This window comes from Acanthochromis polyacanthus, chromosome 12, assembly GCF_021347895.1.
Source record: "Acanthochromis polyacanthus isolate Apoly-LR-REF ecotype Palm Island chromosome 12, KAUST_Apoly_ChrSc, whole genome shotgun sequence".
NCBI classification, from domain to species: domain Eukaryota; kingdom Metazoa; phylum Chordata; class Actinopteri; family Pomacentridae; genus Acanthochromis; species Acanthochromis polyacanthus.
This window is the reverse complement of record NC_067124.1, coordinates 23,715,599-23,736,136: the sequence shown is the minus strand read 5'-3', so window position 1 is coordinate 23,736,136 and position 20,538 is coordinate 23,715,599. Positions and strand designations below refer to the sequence as shown.

Sequence of the window (20,538 nt, the reverse complement as noted above, 5' to 3'; positions counted from 1 at the left end):
AACCGGTGAAGGCAGCAAATTCTCTCCAATCAGTTGTACGAGTTAAGAAAAGAATAGGGTTGAATTTCTAAGGCACGCAATGTATAAATGTAAGGACTTTTTTCTCTCTCGAAATCTATTCTGTGTGTTTCATTTCTATAATAATGCTGAATTTGTGCTTCCATGTTGTAATCCAGGCTTTCTTTTAAAAATCAGAGTCAGAATGCATTAATTATTTGAACGTGATTTGTAAAATCGGATGAATGCAACTCTATTCTGCTTTTACTTGTGCTCATATAGGAAGCAAAGGTTGGACTTTGTTAAACGACGAAACTGTACAATGCAAATCTACTGGGCACTGCTGCATCCTGATGAGCTATCCGTGAGCTGTCCCCGAAAAGAACAGCATGTCCCACTTCCTCATCCTGTCGTCAGGAAGCAGACAGGAAGAGACAGGGTAGGTCAGGTACCCTGCCTCGCATCAAGGTCTCCCTCATCCATGTTTTTCTGCCTCCACACTGTTATGCAACATCCTGAGCAGCACACGCCCTCATTATATGGTACACACCGCAGCACACGTCTTCTCCTTTATTCTATATTCTTATTGTTGTTAGCGATTTACATGAACACACCAAATCCACCCATGTGTTAATCAGTCTCAAGATTTAGTGTTTTCGAACCGTTTCCCACTGAAGACGCAATTCTTTAAAATGGATTCCAAACATATAGTTTCTTTGCAGCTCAATAATCTCTGAATAGCCACAGAAAAATGTTGCACAGATAGAAGGAAAAAGTCAGCTTTGTTATTATCTGTGCTGAATTACTCTACATTTGAGTCGGTAATGGAAATTTGTGTGGTGTATATGTGGGAGTCAAACTATAATATGTGACTGTGTGGGTTATTGGTAACATGCACTCACACAAGGAGCAGGTCACCTACTTGTCACCTGCTGTGTGTCAAGGAACACGTCACCCAGCAGGTTATTTTTTTGAAACTTCCACTGTAATTATACCCAAATGCAGCCAGTAACAGAACATAACTGTGATACCAACCAAACCATGTATGGATTAGAGACACTTTGGAGGTTTTTAAAACAGAGAATGTGACCTGATTTCCCTTAGAAAAAGCTAGAGTTAGATATAAATTGTAGAAAAATATGACATTTTTGCCAAATTAGCAAATTGATAATATGTATATACAATAAACCAGTGACAGTGATATCATTTAGCCTGCTCTAAAAATTGTGGATTGCAACTCTAACAGATTTGATGCAACACATATGAAGCTGCATCCATAGAAACTTGTTGGGATCCTGCTCCAGCCCCTGCCCTTCTTCCCCCTTCTTCCTCCTTTCTCCCTTGGTTCCTGGTGTGTTTCTGTTTTGATCTGTCTGTCACCTCTCCCTCATGTCTCTCTCTTCCTGTCACTCTCCCTCCTGTTCTCCCTGCACTCTCCCTGCTAATTACTGCAGTGAGTGTCAGCTGCAGTAATCAGCTGAACTCGACTCACCTGTTCTCCACCTCACCTCCAGCTACTTAAGCTCTGTGCTTGCATTCACTCCTTGCTGGATCATCAACCCACATGCCTTCGCAGACCCAGGTTCTGCATGGACTCTGCTTCCCCGCCTCCTGGATTTCCCCCCACTTGGCCTCTGTTGCCTAGATTCTGCCAGCCCCTGTTTGGGTCTCCTGCATTCGGTTCCTTTCCAGTCCCCTGTCATTTCAAGGACTCCCCCAGCCGGTTTCCCCTTGGTTTTTTGTTTCCCCCCATCTTGTGAGTACCCCTCCTTAGCTTAGTTTAATTTTTCAGTTTAGTTGTGAAGAGTTCAGTTTTAGTATTTGTGCTCGTAGAGTTTCGAGTAGTTTGATTAGTTTTGTCTCCCCAGTCCAGTTCTTCTGTTATGTGTTGGTTCAGTTACTTTGGTCAATGAAATTCTCTCATTATTCACCTGTTTGCCAGTTCTGTGTAGCTGCACTTGAGTTCTGTTTCCCCTGTAGCAAAACTAAGCTGACTGTGTTTTGCACTGACAGTGCTGGAAGGTTGCATTTTAAAACTATATACAATGTAGTGTTGTAGCTTCCGCAGTGGAAAGAGTCGCATTTGACCAAACTTTAATCACAGAAGTAAAACAGAAAATTGCCACTTTGTTTTCATCATATAAAAGCCACTAAATAACCACCTATGTTCCCTTTAATTATGGCAATTTGTTGGGTGTGTTGTCCTGCCCAGGCACCAGAACAAAGAAGGGCATTAATGAAAAACCTCAGTCATTATTCTACAAGGGCTTATTGAAAACTTTAATGCTTTGTTGCAGAAATCGACATATTTACTTTTTGGTGGCATTAGAAGAATAAATGTTCAAAATAAAGACATTTTTAGCTTCAAAGGAGCATAATGAAGTATTTTCCAAAGCAATCTGCTCATGATATTTTAGCAGTTCTTTCCTACAGATAGAATTTTTTTTTTTTTTTTTACCTCATGCTGGTGCAAAAAGAATAAATAGTGCCCTTAAGAATCATCCTCTGGAGACCATGACTATCCACAGCAACATCATGGCATTCTGATTAGTTGTTTCTAAGAAATTTTTCTCTTGAACCAATGTTTGAGATGTGAATTTCAGATTCCATTCATAACTCAGTTTGTCATATTACAAAACATTAATACCATGATCTTGAGAGAATTATTGGCTGTCTAACATAATTGAAATACTAGGAGGAAGGTATTTTTATTAACAAATGAAGTTGGCTTTCTGTACAACACTACATGGCACCTTTCCCTCTCGGCATTTAGCTGACACTCTTATTAGAGTCTCTAAAACGTGTGCCTCAGGAGAGCAAGCCTAAATAAAGTTAAACACAATCTGCTTCTCTTCTGCCCTGAATACAACCACTGTTTAAATGCAACATCCAGCAAACGGCGCATTGTTGGCTGCTCATAGTGAACTGCATTCACAGTTTACCCATATAACTGGCACTGTCATCCAGAGTTACTCACAGTGAGGGCAAGAGCAGCAGAAAGTTTCATTTCTTTAGGCCGCAGCATTACAAAGCAAACATCAGTGTGTGTGTGTGTGTGGAGGCAAATCAAGGGCAGACCGACGATGAAGGGCAGTAAGGAACCCAACAGGCAGCATTTGTCAAGATTTGGCTTTATGGGTCCTTTATCAAGACAAAACCTGCATGTTTGCTCTGGATATCAGGAATCTGCTGAGTATGTCTTGTCTTGGCAGGACCACATGAGGGCTGGAATATTTCAAATATTTGGAAATTTCCATAACAGAAATGTGGTTAGAAAGATCTATTTCTAGCATGTAAATGTCAAATATTGTATTACTTTCATATTTACAGTGTTTTTGGACTCTCCAGTACTAGCTTTAATGCTTGCTCTCCTCTAATGAAAAATTGAATAGCCATGAGATACAAAGAATGACAAATTGATGCTTATAGGCATATCATTTTCTCATGTACGTTACAATGTAATCAAATGAATGTAGTGCGAAGGGTCACACAGGATTGTATTACTGTGAAGCTTTTTAAGCCAGTTATTTTCCTTTTATGGTACGTTTGCTGCCAGAATTGGACTACAAAGTAGCAGACAGACACAAGTTGCTGACAAGCTAGTGGAAAATCTAGCTGATATAGAAAAAGATATTTTTTAGGACTTAAAATAACATTTTTTTGTGAATATTATGTGTTATAACTGTTCTGTATACATTAATCTGTGAAATGGAAGTGTTGAAAGCTAGTAAGAATAAAAATACTTCGCAGGATTGCTAAATATGGGGGAAGAAAAAATCAGACATCTTTTAAGTTACCATTCCTGTCTAGACAAATGGATTGAGCCAGATGACAATCAGGTTTTCCTATTTATAAGAACTCTGGTTTCAGTGCATTTCTCAACAGGCTCCTCTCATTTCACTAACTGTACATCCTTGACTGTTGTGTGGTGCAGCAGCATCCACTGTCATATTTGTTTTTTTTTTATGATTTATCAGATTAGCAGAAGTGTTGACAACTTGCAGTATATATATTTACTTATTCCAATCACAACATGGCATAATATGACGAGAATGTGCGAATGTCATACATTTTTACTCTTGCTGACTACATGTGTATGATGAAGTGTGGCGTACAGAGTGAAAAAATATTCTGATTTAGTAGAAAAGACTTGATTGAGGATCTATTTGCTCATGGCTCCTCTAGCAAGCCTTCTCAATCTTCAAGCTGTGCCGAGACTGATTACCGGCTCACAGACAAGAGGAAAGAAGACGGAGGAGATGAGGAGGCTGAGATTAGTGGCATTAGATGAGTTTATGGCTAAGATTTTATGTGATCAACTTGTCTTAGAGATTGACTGCCCACTAGTGGCTATAAATCTTATTAGTGCTCGAGAAAGTTGCAACACCAAAACCATATTTATGTCTTTGTGTAGAACATATGCAGCTGTGGTTCTGTCAAGATGTTTATCTTAAGCTATGTGTTGATCTGATGAAACGGCTCTAAGCTTTAGGTTTTATCGCTGACTGGGGGAGACTGAGCTTTTACCAGATTGAGAAGTGTTAGGTAGTTCTTGCAGGGCAAATAATTTAGACATTAGATATGTGAGCAGGATTGTCTTTTAGTTTTTGATTTTGTCATTGAAAGTTTTTTTTTTCCTGTTTGCCATGGTGAATCCCTACTGAATAAGTACTTTGTCATTTCAGATGTTATATTCTCCTTTTTTTTTTATTCATGTCTATATGATAAAAAAATGAAGGTTTAATAGTGTTGCCAATGGTGTTTCCCTATATATATATATATATAATATATTTCAATGCCATTTCACTTTCTGAAGATAAATTTTCCAGTCTGGAAGAAGCATACATCACGATGACAGTAGACAAATCGCCACAGACGGGTCCATTCACACAGAGGTCAGTAAGCCAGGGCTGTGACCGAGGTGTAAGAGCAGTCAGAGGACACGGCACTCAGTTTCTTCCTCTTTAAAAGGGTTTGACATTTCCTGTTATTCAGACAAATCACCAGCAGCCCAGGGAAACGCAGAACATGCTGATATGACACTGAATGTCCTTCAGGCTCCATAGGACAATGTGAACCCTTACTCCATACATGTTGGACTGCAGCCCTGCAGAGAAAGTAGGTCTGCATACAGATATGTGTCAGTGATCACACTTCCACCTTCAGTGTTACTGAAGAAGCACTTTAGAGCATCTAATCCACTCTTTGGCAGCTATACTGAGAGTCTTATCAGCTGCTGTTAATGACTGGCTGTATGGCTACAGTATACTGTATGTAAAAATCAGGTTAATAGTAAGATAATTTCTCAATTATTAATTTGAAAAGGACATCTTAAATATTGCTACAGTTAATCAAGAAGAAATAAGGATAAAGTCAAGAAATAGGGTTGTACTGGAAATCTTTTTGTTCAATGGGGTTATGCTTTATTCAGTATTTCAGTTTATCTCCCGTGTCTATTAAAATACATATAACAATTCCCAGCATGCAATGCTAAAATGGCAGATTAGAATCTGTACAAGATGTGTTTCTAAAACCCAGAATGAAATGTTTTGCAACAGTAGGAACAATGTATTAAAATCAGTTTTTGCTGTTGTCAAAATCTTGTTTTTCTACGGTCAAATCAACCATATCATAGTTTTGAAACTGCCAGATGAGTTCCTTTCAAAGCTGACTGTTTTTTATTTGCTCGAAGTTGTAGTCAGGATTTGATTTATACAACTATGCAATATACTTTTTCTAAAAGCTGTGCATTAGGATATCAATAATAGAAGTGTTTCAAACACAATTGTTCTCAGTCTAAAAATATCATTCAAGTATTTGTCTAAACTGCCTTTTAGTATCTTGAGTACATGCTGTTTATTTTGAGTGACATGCAGAAGATAAAAATTCTATCTTAACTTTCCAGCCTAAAAAAAGCCCTGATGAAAAATACATTTATTATTTTGCTCTCATTCAAAAATGTGCTCCCACTGTTTTGTAAGGAAAGAAGTTGAAAATTCTGATGAAGAGGCTCCTGGGAAAGTCATTTATGGCTTTTTTTTCTTTGTTTGTTTTTTTTTTTTTGCTCCACTGATTGTCTCCTTCCTTAGTGCTTAAGCTTCTAAATGGTTTGCGTCTGAGCTGCTCCATCAGCCTCCGCCCTTGAGGTCAGCAGGCGTATAGAGTTGGTTATGCAACCTCTGTAATGCCACCTGAGGCTTCTGTCTTTTCCATCTCTGTTCCCTTGGTACTTACTCCTCTGTTGAGCAGGAGGAATGAAAACAAAAGATGTAAGATGTAAGGGGTCAAAAGAAAGCCTGCCTCAGTAGAAACCCTGTGTGCCCTTCTATTTATCTGATGCAGTTTAAGTGATTATAAATGTTTTGTGTTCCATTTCAGATTCTCCTTCACTTCACTGTGTGCAGTTTGAAGTTTATATTGACATGTTCTCAAAGGTTTACAAGCACAGTGCAGCATGCAAATGCAGTATACTCAGTTAATGGCTTTATGTCAATGCTGAAAGTGTGGTAACTGTTCATTGTGTTCATGCTGCTGGTTTCAGTTGGTTTTGCCTACATTCAGATCTCTTCATTGAGTTATCTATGGGAATGTGTCATACTAGAAAAAATGTCTAACGTGATTTAGTTCTGAAATCAGTGATAATTGGTGACAAAACAATTTTTCTGAAAGAACAATCAAAGTTACAGTTTCATACTTGGACATGAGGTTAGGTTTACAAGCAAGTGAAGTAAGAAAAAATGTGTTGTGGAAAGCAAGAGAGATAACTTCCCAGAACAGTGAGTGTTTCTGGAAGTCATGTAGAGATGTGTGTCACAGAACAAGTCACATATACACAGGACAACCTGACCTTACGTTCAGTCCAAAGTGCAGGTTGTATCAAGGGAGATGATATGGATTTTATCTTCTTACATGGTTTGTCATTTTTCCAGTAAGATGGCCTTACATATGAAGATATAGTACATTTTGCAGGATATTTAGTTAAAACAAAGATTCAGCATAAAATTATTTTGGATATGGAATAAAACTGCACACTAAATGAAACAAAAAGAGCACTTTTATTCCTTTCATGATGCTTCACCACACTATAGAAATTTCTGTCAATGGATTATGATTGGCTAGTTACATCACCCTGAAGCACGACTAATAAATGTAAGTTGGTAATTGTCTATCACAGCCATTCGAGTAGAGTACTTGGAGCTGAATACTGTAGTCAGAGGGTCAACAGGCTTACCATGACTTTCAAACAGGACAAAGAGTTTAAGGTGTTGAATTCACCAGATGTTAATTGAATTAAACACTGTGAGATGTGTTGGGAAAGAAGGGGGGAAAAAACTAGTCGATTTATATCCACTTAGGCCCCATCTCACAGCTTGCAGTACCTAAAGGAAATGCTGCTTATTGTTGACTATACCACAGGACATCTTCACAGGTCCTGGAGTCCAGTCACTCTTTTGCCCCGCTGCAAATTTCACATAGCTGTTATAAATGTCAACCTGTTAGTGCTGCCAAGGTAAAAATCAGGGTATCACAAAGTTCAGTCTCTAAAAGTCATGTCATTAATATATATTTTTTAAAAGATGGCCTCCAATGAAAATCAAGTTTTTGACCTTGTCCATGTGATGTTTTTATGTGCCAGAAGACTTGTCATTGGCAAAAATAAGCAGTCAGTGCTGTGGCTGATCAGCAGTTTGTTTTAATTTAAGTAACTGTTTCAAATGCCCAGATTCAGAATGTGTAACAAACCTAAGGAACAATCATGTCTCTTTGTAGTGTGGTGCTTTCTGTATTAATATTATTCTAAAAAAATCAGTTTCTGGGTCAACCACGTATGACTGAATTACTCCTACATCACAAATAGTTTAGTGTGTTGGGGATATTCAAAGTCTTTAGTGTCATATGCAGCAAAAACAAACTATCTATACAATGAAGTTCTCAGTTCTGTGTCTCTATCTTGGGCCATGATTAATCTATTTACAGAAAACATTCATTCAGACACACTCATCACTCGCATCTACTCATACAAACTGAGGCAGCAAATATGAATAGTGCAAAAGGCTCTGCACAGAAAAAAATATATATATAAAAGAAGCAATATGTGATATTTGTTGTGCAGAAACTTAAGATCTGCATGGTCATACAAATTAATGGAGGCATTGTTGAACATAGAAAAAGCAGTGAAAATAGGGCATGTGCTGAAGAAACTGTAATAATGCATGTGCCATGTGTCATGGTGCAAAGGTCAACGTGTGAAAAAAGATATCCTGTACTGCCAGATTGTGTTCAGTCCTTTGGTTGGTAAGATGTGCACATTCTAGAAGAGGCAATAATGTAGAATAACATTTAAGGCAGGAAAGGATTATTCTCAGAAAAATAAACGCACACAAAAAAAACTTCTAGACAGAAATGCATATAGCCTACATATTTAGGGGATAAATCAATGACTGAGTGACTTTAAATGGATTAAAGATGATGCGTATTGGAAATTAAGTAGATGTTGAGACAGTTTCCTTGATAAATGAAACTGATGTCGAAAAGACAGGATATCAAGCAAAGTTCTTGGGATTCATCAACATGGGAACAAGAAGGAATGAGAAGTTCTGTGATAGTGGAATAATTATGGAGATGCCAGTATCGAGCTAAACTACATCATATTGTGAAATGGAGGATAAATTTCCAGGCACCTTTAAGGTCATTTTATGTGCCATGTGTACGCATTTTAAGTTTTTTGCTTGTCGACTTAAGAAACTGGGTATTTATATGTAATGATGTGATATCAGGGAAAGCTAAACTGAGACACTACACTGATCAGGCATCACACGATGACCACCTGCCTAATAGTGTAATGGTCACCTTTATGCTGATAAAACTCCCCCTGGCCTTTATTGTGGGCAGTCTAAGGCACACCTGTGCACTAATCATGGTGTCTAATCAGCATCTTGATATGGCACACCTGTGAGGTGGGATGGATTATCTCAGCAAAGGAGAAGTGCTCACTGTCACAGATTTAGAAAGATTTGTGAACAATATTTGAGAGAAATGGTAATATTGTGTATGTGGAAAAATTTTTATATCTTTGAGTTCATCTCATAAAAAATGAGTGCAAAAACAAAAGTGTTGCGTTTATATTTTTGTTGTGTATTATTATAAATGTTAGAAGTGTGGAGCGCTTGCACCACCACTTTTGCAATTTTCTGTTATATAATCAAACACTTATTTATTTAAAAGAAATATTAGCAGTCTGCGATTTTGTAAACCAACCAATCCCTGCTCTACGGCTCTGAGCTCCCCTCACACCGCCTCCACAGCAGCCCCGCAGAAGGGGGCGGTCCCGGGCTTAAGCAGAGACAGAGCTCGGGTCAGTTCAACTGCGGGCTCAGTGTGAAGGTAGAGCTGAACCGGGGACAGACGCAGCTGCTCGGCCAGGTGGATACCAGCCATGATGTTCCTCTTTGAAAATCGTTTGTTTTAATTCAAATCGTTTGGGTGGGAGGACAGACGTTACGGTGCTGAGTTCGGCCGAGACTGATGAACCTGCGGTGGCAGCGGTTGTAGTAACGTCTGTCTTTGTTCGGCGTGTGGCATCTTTCCTTTACCCCCAACATGGACAGTTTGGAGAAGGAGCACCGGTCGGACGACGAAGCTGAATATGAAGACGAGGAGGTGGACCCCAGAATTCAGGTAATTATTCTCCACTTTCACTGCTTTATTTAGCGTTTGTTTTTTTTTTAAATCGATAAGGGTTCATTGTAGTCCAGCCCACACGTCTGTTTCCACACCACTGTAGCTAACAGCAGAGTCTTAGCATGATGCAACCTCTGGAGAAGCTAATTTCAGTTTCTTTGTTGGAAACTTTACTTGTTCGGTTTTTATATCTAAAAATAACTCCCACAGCTTTGACACTTCACTGTGTGTGAAGACAGCTGCTAATAAAATACTGATGCAAATGTGTTGGAAAGCCAAACCAGTTCATGCTGATGTAATTGAAAAGGTTATAGTCTGAGCTCCAGTAGGGCTTGAAGAAAAGAAAACCAGCCAGCTATATTTTCCCCCAAATGCACAATTATGTCATGTATTTTAATGCAGAGATTTTTCAACCAGAGTCACAAAGTGTTTCACATAGGCAGATACAGGCAATACACATTAATGTGAATATGTTTAGACTATAAAGATGATCATGATGAAAGTTTTTTAAGTATGGGTGTTAATGATTTTCTGTATAAATCAATAGTTTAACTTGAGAAAAATGGTTTGAAAACTGAAAAATGGCAAAAGCTGATGTTTTTGGTTGTCAATTTACAATGACATAAGATAAATGCATATCATCTCAAATGAGAAGCTGTAAATAGTGAATGTTTAGTACTTTTTTGATATCGTATTTCACTGTTGTTTCCTTTGAATTCTATGTTGAGGAATAAATGATTTCATCCTCAAATAATGTAGATTTAAATCTCAGTGTCTTCATCCAATGCCCTCTGGTGTTTTTGTGATGAATTTTCAAGTCAGCTTTAAAGGGTCTGTGAGTTGAAAAAGCTAGGAGTCCAGCAGTTGCTAAAAACTAGCAGTTCTTTCAATTTTAAGTGAAAATTTTCATACAGTTGTGTTGTTCTCGATCATTCTTCTTTGTGATCCTTTAAAATGCACCCGTGTCTTCTTGTGCCACCCAGTGAGTTTTGTTTGAATGTATTTTTAGGAAAAAATATCAAAGATCGGAGCAAAGGGTGAAAAAATACAGGTGATTTGGTGCAGCAGAAATATATTATTTCCTTTGAATCATCTTGTGATCGCTTTGGTTTGTGTTAATATTCCATGTTGAACCTCCAATCCTCGTGTTAGTGCCCAGAGCTAATTAATCCTTAATGTTCAATTTGCATTTTTTCTCTTTTTAAATAATTATTGTTGGTTTGTTTTTCATTGAGAGTTTTGTAAAAGATTTAAAGATGCACTGATTCAATCCACAGGGGTGGAATTGCTGCTGACTTTATTGTGCCTCTGGATTTAGTGCTGCAACAACCTTTGACCTCATTACATAATAGTCATGCAAATGAGTTCTTCAGTGAGACTTTACATTTGTGTCCGCAGATACCCTGATTTGAGGTATAAGAATCTGTATCAGGGCATCACTAAAATGAAAAAAAAAAAAACACATTTATTTAGAGAACAAATATTTACTGTCTTGTCAACACATAGTTTCAGTGATTTTTATTGTCCAAATCCATGGGCAGCATTTTAGATAGTTGCCTTACATTCTTTTCTGTCCCACATTCATGTAATTCATTCCAGATGTTGTTAGTTCCCTCTCCTATACTCCCAGGTATTATATTGCATACATTTTTGCCCCTCCTCTTTCGTTTATGTCGCATCTCTGCTGTTCCCTCTTTTCCAGGGGGAGCTAGAGAAGCTGAACCAGTCCACCGACGACATCAACAGATGTGAGACGGAGCTCGAGGTCAGTCTGTCTGTTGATGCACACGGAGCTGTGCGCATTAAATGTCTTTACATCGGGTTCGTTGTTGACTGATAGAGCATGTAATCGTCTGTGCGCAACCACGATCGGCAGATGCGACTTCACTGTTCACCTCCGCTCAAAAAAAGTGTCGACTGACAGCTTGTGAAATCGACCTGCCAGTTTGGCTCTTAAGAGAAGTGTTGTTTTTCTCACTGTGTGCAGATACAGCATTTTTTTTTTTTTTTACTGAATTACAGCTGGACCTTTGTTCTGTCTCCAGGCCAAATTTTGTCAACTTCACATTTTTTCTCTTGTCAGCACATTTCAACACAGAAGAAGTCAACATGTAACTTGTGTTATGAGAAACACAAGACTTTATTATGTTACAATAAACTAATTTGAACATTTCAAGTGATTTTATTTTACTGATGGCTGTTTTCAGTGACCTGGACACCTGAGCTTGTGACTAAAACGGATATAATACGCTGCAGGGAGAAGATGCTCACTTGGGTCATTAAGGACATTGAAGTGTCATAACTGATCTTTAAATCCCTTTAAAACCCAGTATAACCTGATGATGCACATTTATGTAGGTCAGCACAGTAGCTTGCAGCTTTTATAGAGGTGAAAGTCCAAATTCTTGTTGCACTTCAGTGTATGAAAATTGTATAAGGGATCAATCAGGAGTTAAGTTGGAAATAAATGTTTCTGTTTTATTGACTGAAAGCAGAATACACTTCAGCAAAGTTAAGCTACAACAGTTTGGTGTTGTGCAAATGATGAGCAGACCAACAGACTTTTACACATTTTACTTATTAACTGAGGTACTCAAGGCTCTGATTCAGGAGCTGTTAAAGCGACTGGGTAGATTCAGCTGGAAGTTTCTCATGACACTGGTGTAGTGTTGTCAGTTTAAAAACTTGCAGTGCATTGTCTTTATCTTTACGGACTATCTTTAGCTTCACTTACTATGAAGGAGTGAGCATTTCCAGATCCCAACTCTACAAATGCCTGTAGGGTTGTGAGTGATTGGAATCCAATATTGTTCTCAGAATAAATTGTCTTTTCAATACACACTGCCATCAGATCAAGATTTAAATTGTCCTCTGAAGGGGACACCCCAGCAAATACAAATAAAGTATCCTTTGTGGTCACTGTGCTATTAAAAAAAAAAAAAAAAAAACTTTCACTAAAGGATCTTTCAGAAATTAAAATTCAAAGAAATCCCGATCATTAGCTTATTATGAGTACAGGCTTTTCAACCCTTCCTCTCCTTAGTTGTGGTTTGGTGAACAGTGTAGTCAGTTGAACCTGTTTGCTTGTCTCCTGTAGATATCCAACCACAGTATTAATTGTTCAACCTTGATGATTCATATTTCTGCCCTTCCAAGTGAGGTTGTTTTCATGTCTGACAAAGATGTCTCCTATTCAGAACTTCAATTAAATCCACTAGTGCAATTTTGGCTATGAAATTGCCTGAAGTAATGATACCTTTCACTCTTTTTGTCAGCAATGAGGACACTCATCTTTTTTGAATAACCATTCAAATATAATTTATATGAAGTCACAATTATCAATATGTGGCCATGTTATTATTTGACCCCAGGAGGCTGCTATTTTAAACATTCATACTGCTGAGATGAATGAGAGAGAAATAATGTTCCCAGTGTTTTGAAACTCCACTGATGTGAAGAAGATAATGTGCTTCCAAAGCAGTGATGCAAATGATATTTAGATAGTGAATAACCACAAGTAGCAGACATAATGCCTCTGGGCATAAACGTGTCAAGGCTGAAGTGCGTCACAGTGTCAGCGTTCAAACCCTTAGTGAGAGGATGGGGACCCTGCACTGCAGTCTGAATCAACATCAGTCTAATAGTGACATACAAAGGAAAGGACAGAGAAGCAAAAAACACAAGAATATTTGTTTAAGGCTCTGTTGAAATTATTGTACACTGCTTAGCTTTATTGTCTGTGATTTGTTTCATGTGTTACAGTGGAGTCTGTCTGTAGAGTATCTGGGCAGTTTCATGTTTGTGCTGTACTCCAGCACATTTGGGTGGAAATGGAACAATGAGTGAGGTGGAAATGCTGACTTTTAGCTTTAATTTGAGGGTGTTGTTCAAACCCACATCCGATAAACAGTATGGAAACTGTGTTCCTTTTTTTTTTTTTTTTTTTTTTAAATAGAAGCCAAGGGTAAGAAGGGTCACAACGCCTTCCTTCCATTAAAACTGAAAGTCAGCACTTTAATATCACATAGTCACTCTTTCACTTGATATACAGTGTACAGAGCCAAAATGAATCTACTGTAAACTCTTTAGTTACTATTCTGTCTCTGAGGTCATTTCAGTGCTGAGCAAAACATTTACTGACAATAATTTAGATAACTGGCAAACCATTTGAATCAATCATCAAGCAATGATGCAGAATATTTACTGGTTTAAGCTCTTACTTGTGACGATTTTTTTTTCCAGTTCATTTAAAGTATATCTTTTCAAACATAAGGTTTTAGGGTGTGAAGACAGGAAAATTCATCAGTCAAGAAATTAAGCAATCAATTTTGAAAGTAATTGTTATTACAGTCCTAGTCGGATGAATGTCTTTAAGGGTGCTTTCACACCTGTTAGTCCGTTAGAGTGGTTCGTTTGGACCCAAAAGTTGTTACAATGTTGCTATTTTCAACTGGTTCAGTTCGCATTCACACCAGTGTTTTCGAAGTTGAACCAACTGCGATGAATGTTATATATCCCCCCCCCCCCAGTCGTTTGGCGGCACTGTTCACAAAATAAGGTATTTTAGATGACGTAGGGGAACGCTGATTGGCGCAGCATGTGAAGAGGGAAAAATCACGGAAGAAAACGGGCTGTGTTTATTCCATGGATCGAGGTTTATTCGTAAACAATGAACTATGCTCTCCTGTTTGTTCTTGTTGCCATATATTCGTATCATTGCTTTATGCAGCAAGCACAAATACTGCTGTTGTTCCAGCATGAAGCTCGCAATCAGTACGAGAACATTACACAGTCGTTTTTGGCACGGAGAAGATGCGTTGCAAGACGTTATCGTTATCCCAAAATTCCCTGTGCAGGTTGCTACGGAAGCTCCCGTAGACCAAAAGTCTGCTGCGCCATCAAGCCGGTCCGAATGGAGACAGGTTTGTGTTCTCACCAGCAGCGAACCGAACTGGAGTTCACATAGAAGTGGACCGAGACCACCTCCCGAAGGTGGTCTCGGTCCGGTTCTTTAGTCTGAACCAAAAAATCTGGTCTGCTTTCACACCAGCCCAAACGAACTGTACGTGCAGGTGTTGCGGACTCCAGTCCGCTTTAAGCAGACCAAAAGGCATAGGTGTGAACGCACCCTAAAGTTCATGACGGTCTATTCAGTTTGCTCAGACAGTTATAAACACAATTGCCAAACATCTAGTGTCCCCACAGTCCAGATATCATCATAGTCATTAAGACTTCCTGACAGTTTATCTAGTGGTGTTGTTAAAAATATCCAAAAATACAATGACGTTGTTAGGATAAAGTTCTTGTCAATACAGTATTACTGCATCAGTTGGTGTCTTTTGATGTATAAAGGGGGACAGTGGGGAGCGATTTGAAGGTCAATAGCAGATGAATGGATGAAACAGAGGAGCTTTTTCAAGGAAGGATGTAAAGGAGAAGAGTCGATGAAGGATTATGCATCCGTTTGACAGAACAGACGGGCTAACAGTCAGCTTGAGGAGGGGAATAGGCTGACGTCTTTGAGCCTGGAGGGCAGGATGCAATCAAAGTCAAGCTCAACTTTGGACGTGTGAAGGCATCTGTACTCTAATGTTGTTCAGGTCCCTGATCTAACAGCTCAAACTGCTGTAGTCAGCTACTAATGTCAGCTAATGTTACATGTATGCTAACTCTTGGTCTCGGAAGTGATGCCGTTTTATTACTCTGTGACTACTTAGCTGAGCTTTGGTTTTGGAACGGCTAAATAAAGGCATGGTGCCTTTAATGTCGTGTATTTCTGTTCAGCATGTGTAGAAATTCAAAGCCTAATAACAAGCTTGCCATGTGCCTGGTTGCATTTTTTTTTTTTTTTTTCAAAAGAATGATCTAATAAAGCAACTTTCAAACATCTGCTCATTCCTTACATTAATTAGTCAGACTAACACAAGTGGAACAGGACATGTAGCAAAAAGAACTTTCCAACGTGACTTCAGTTCTTTCTAGGCCTCTTTGGAATTCCTTTCATCCTTTGCAATGTTTGATGTGGATAAACTGCAAATTACAGAGGTCATCAGACCCAATAACCCAGATGTCTGACATACAGGGACAAAAGATGGCCGGCATTACACGGCCTGCCAATGCTGTAAGTACTAAGATCCATTTGCACATTGTGCCATACCAATAATAAAAACATTATCATTTTAATTATGTCTAGATTGCCTGAAAATGTTGGAACACATTGTTCCACAATTCTGTCTTGAATAGTAAACTGACAAACCAGGCACTCATAGTCAGTACAAAATCCTCATTTGTTGATCCACCCCAATAAGAGATGAAGATGAAACTCCACTTCAAGTGACTGTTTAGTTAAAGACATCAAACATCCCTCCTAACTTGCAAGAAGACTTGTTTACTACCTGCCATATGTCTGCTGGTGACCACAACAGTTATTTTTAACCTGTAAGAGAGCATTATCTCTTTATAATGAAGTCTCCATTAATGTTATTTCTTCAGAGGAACAGCTCTCTCATAGTCACATCTAGTATTCATACAATGTCTAATGAATGTACTGAATAATAAGCATCTTTACTCCGAATTAATATAACATACTGCTGCACAGAAGTCTCTTTATTCTCTAACCTTAAGACTTCTGCCTTATTGGCTGGCATTCATTTTCCCAGTAACATTATGCACAGCCTTCCTTTGAACAGGAAAATTTGCATCTGTTTAAGTGCATTTGTTTCTCTCTTGGGACCCCTCCTTTATCTGCTTGTTCTCGATTTAGATGGCAAACGTTTGTTCTACTTGATTATTAAGCTGCTAGTGTTTAGAGAGAGAAACATGGTTTCAATGCAAATGTAGAATGTAGAGTACATTTTGGGGAAGTTCAACTTTTGTGTGACTTTGTGGACTGTTGTGGTTTTTAGACAAAAATATCTAAGACTGTACACTGCAGAGCAAACTGTGTACTCATCTGTCAACATGATCACAATGATCAAAGGTGTTTGAAGCTGTGAGAGGTTAGTATATGATATTCTAAGAAGAGTAGCATAGGTCTTGATTAGTTAAGGATTGATTTGCATATAATTAATTCAAATGAACTGGAAGCAGTATCATACATTGCAAAAATCTGACAAAAGGTCATCCAGAAGCAACATTAGAAAGGCATAATTACAGCCAACATGGTATTCATGTGCCGATAAAAGCTCTTTGTCTGCAGAGCAACACGGGCTGAATAGCACATAGCTTGCGTCGCCAAATTTGCCATTTCCATGCAACAATTTGCACCGCAACATCAATTCCTTTTGTCCATTTTAAGTCAAAACAGAATTCAACGGCCTTCATCAAATTGATTTGCAAAATTCTAAACACGGACTCCTCATGGATGTGGAGGTTAGAGGTCTGAAAGCATGCTAATGGAACACCTTCTGTGCTTAAATGTAGGGCGCTATGGTTTATAAAGTCAATTAAAAAAAAAGATATTTGTCTGCACCATGGTGGAAAAAAACTTACGTCTTTGATTGATCTGTAATTATCTTGTTTACTGAACAGTTTCTTGGTAACCTGAAAAGCAGGTCAGAGATGTTATAAGTAGGAAGGCATTTGACCTCATCTGTTTTCCCTTAAGAGATTCTTTTTATGTGGATCTGGAAAATTACTGACTTGTTTTTCTGCTTGTTTTCATTTTTATCATGTTCTTAGAAGGTTCTGTGCCATTCATGCCAATTGGACAACCATGATGTAATTTCAAAGATAATAGTCTGAGAAATTCCCCTGAACAAGTACCAGACAAAGTTCTATACAAAACAGCACAGACTGTTTGCTTGCTTTCCTGATTATTTACAGTGTGAGCACTTGCCCAAGATTAAGTCAAGTTTACTTGTGACAGATGCTTTCTTTGCAGTTTTAGGTGCTTTAGTACATACTGGCTCTGACTCATAGCAGAGGCAGCAGTAGTAAGTTTCACTTCAACTAACAACTTTACAGGCTGTGAGTAGAATGGTGGTCAGGGGTTAGGAGCTGCACCACCATGTCAAAAGATGTGTTCAAAAGCTATATTTCCTACGTGCTGCACAAGAGCATGTTCATTGATAATCGTTGAGGTGAATAACTTCTTATTTGATCTAAAACCAAGCTTTCTTATTGTAGCTGGCAGTGAAATCGAGGGCTGTCTCATCCTTGAGTCGATTGCTTCTTTATCTTAAATGCTTCCCATAGCCGCCTCCATTGAAGACGTAAAACACTTTTTTACTAAGTGGGGTTTTGGCAGAGCACTGAAGTTGCCTAATTCAAGTTTAGCTTGAATTTAATCTTACAGCGATGAGAGTTTTCAGTGTTTGGGTTTAGGCTGAGAAAAGCCATCAAATCCCTGTCGGGAGAATTGTAGGATGTTTGCACACCAAACAGTGTGCTACTGATTAATTTGCTTACTGCAATTTCATGTGTGTTTTGGAGTGTTTTTTTTTTTTTTTTAGCTAATTTATCTACATGATAAGAGTTCATGGAAACTTAGGTGTGTCCTCAAACAGTTATGATTGTTTTAACAATCAGGGAGGAGAGCGCTGATTTTACTTATATTTTTTATTTATTATTTTTTTTGTTAGACTTTTCAGCTTTTGCACCACTCACCCACCCGCTTTAATTTAAATGGCTAAATCTTTTCTTTCTTTCAATCAGGATGCAAGGCAGAAGTTTCGCTCGGTCCTGGTGGAGGCCACAGTGAAGCTGGATGAAATGGTGAAGAAGATTGGCAAGGCTGTGGAGGAGTCCAAGCCTTACTGGGAGGCCCGCAGATTGGCCAGACAGGTCAGTCAATTACAAACAGAAGAAGGGATAGATGGTGAACGATGAAAACTTTCAAAGCTGTCTTGGGTCAAGTCCAACTCGAGATAAAACGAGTCCAAATCAAGTCCTAGGTATTGTCAAAGCAAATTTTGAGTTTAGTCTCAAATCAGATCAAGTCAAAAGTTTTCATTTGCAAATGCTGAGCAATGAAATAACATGGCATGTGCTGATTTTCCTTTCATAACATTTTTTTTTTTTTGCATTGACGTACACTAACACAATAATTACATATTTATCAGGGTTAGAGATGCATCGCCAGGTGGTAGTCTCATTTATTTTTAATTGTTGTGGGAAATTACCAGTGCAGATGTTGAGTTGATTGCTTTTGCCTTTAAAGCAAGTCAAGTCTCAAGTAACAAAGTCATCGCTTTTGGAATTAAGTTGTGCTTGAGTCCAAATCTCCTATCAGAAACCATTGACTTAGAAAGTAAGGAGACCTGTTTGTTGGATGAAATGATATAGTTGATTACATTAATGTTAAAATAATCAAACAAAAACTGAATAGTATTGCTTCAGTCATCATTGTAACTAGTTCAGTACCCAATCAACCCTGATTGGGTACTGAAGTATGGTTTTAGAGTTCTCACGCAGGTGTTTTTCAGTAGTCTTCACAATCTGTTTCATAATGTGGATTCTTTTCTGAAAGTAGTTCTCTAGCTTTAGGAAATGAAAGTAGAATTTTCATAAATGTCAGCTCAGTTGATGGGTAGAATCCTGAATTTCAATGCAGCTTTAATTGGTGAGGAACTACAAAGTCGCTTCAGACCACGATCTCACTTCCCTTTTCAGCTTTGCCTCAGCAAAATGTGTGCGTGATGTGTGTAAATAAAGGGGGAAGGAGCCACCTGCACATCATGATAAGAGGCCATGCAGCTGTACGTGGGTAGCCAGGAAGCACAGGGATCGACTGAGACTCTAAAGGCTTTATTGTGTGGTGTCATGACTCCCTACTTTAGGACATGTTTCATTTAGGAAAGCTACTGGTGGTTTTCACAAGGAGATAAATAGTCTCTATAAATCTAAAGGGTAAGTTACCATGGTGTGCTGAAATACAGGCAGTGATGAAAGAGTTTCTTTGAAGTGACACTGCAGTTGGACTTCCCCTTTTCAGCTTTCTGCCCTTTTCTAACTCATTTAAACCAGGTTCTCTCACAGCTGCTGCTACCATTATGATTCAAGCCTCATGGAAATGTTAAAATAGAAATTAATCAGATTTGTTCTCAAAATGACATTTTTGAATTTAGTGGCATCCAAATGTGCTACAAGGAGTAAAATACACTGAATTTCCCTGGTCTTTGGCATTAAATAGCATGTTCCAGTATACAGATAGTTTTGTCACAAAACCCCAAATGCTTTAAGTTTAACAGATGATTTATCCAATGCAATCTGTAGCTTTATTGTGCTTTTGAGATGCCATTTGCGAATCAGACCCTCAACCTTTAAGGTGTTTTCCTACGTAGGGGAATTTTTGGCATGCCCCAAACAGGTTTTAGCTAGTAGCAAAATGATAAAAAAAATAGAATATAAAATCAATAAATAAATTAACCAAGTACAAAATGTGTTTTGTTATCGAATGGTCAGACATGATTGAAGAATGCATCCATTTTTGACAAATAAGGTAAAACAGACTCAGGATCTACCTCATGCTTACTGTCATGAGTAGTCACTCCTCAAAAGCCCATTCTTAGCCAGGAAAAACCCTGACGTTGTTTAGCATTAATGCTGTTAGTTCAGGCACCAAGGCCACAACACAGACCATTTACTACCTATTAATGCAAAATACTGTCCAGAATGCTTTGCCATTATGGCCATTATTCAGATTAACTGCAAATTATGACATAAATGGAAAACATGTCAGGTATTTGTAACAGTTTAGGTCCTCTGTGGTTGTGGTGTACCCAGGATCTCTACATTAATGGAACTGGGTTACAGATGCCCAGCATGTGATCGTTCTAGTTCTTTCTACCTGTCAACTCGCCTGCCTTCCCAGTTTTACTTTTGTCTCCTCAGCACATTTGCTTTTACTTCTTAAGCACA

The 20,538-nt window shown here is 38.4% G+C and overlaps 1 protein-coding gene across 1 annotated transcript in view; it reads left to right on the top strand.

The window, feature by feature from the left end:
* Positions 1–9,296: 9,296 nt before the first annotated feature.
* sh3bp5b (SH3-domain binding protein 5b (BTK-associated)) overlaps positions 9,297–20,538 on the top strand; it is a 52,103-nt gene continuing 40,861 nt past the window's right edge. The window contains exons 1-3 of the mRNA XM_022213882.2: positions 9,297–9,675; positions 11,381–11,443; positions 18,334–18,462. Of these exons, the coding sequence (XP_022069574.2) occupies positions 9,598–9,675; positions 11,381–11,443; positions 18,334–18,462 (270 nt within the window). The 5' untranslated portion in view covers positions 9,297–9,597. The remainder of the gene's footprint in view (positions 9,676–11,380; positions 11,444–18,333; positions 18,463–20,538) is intronic.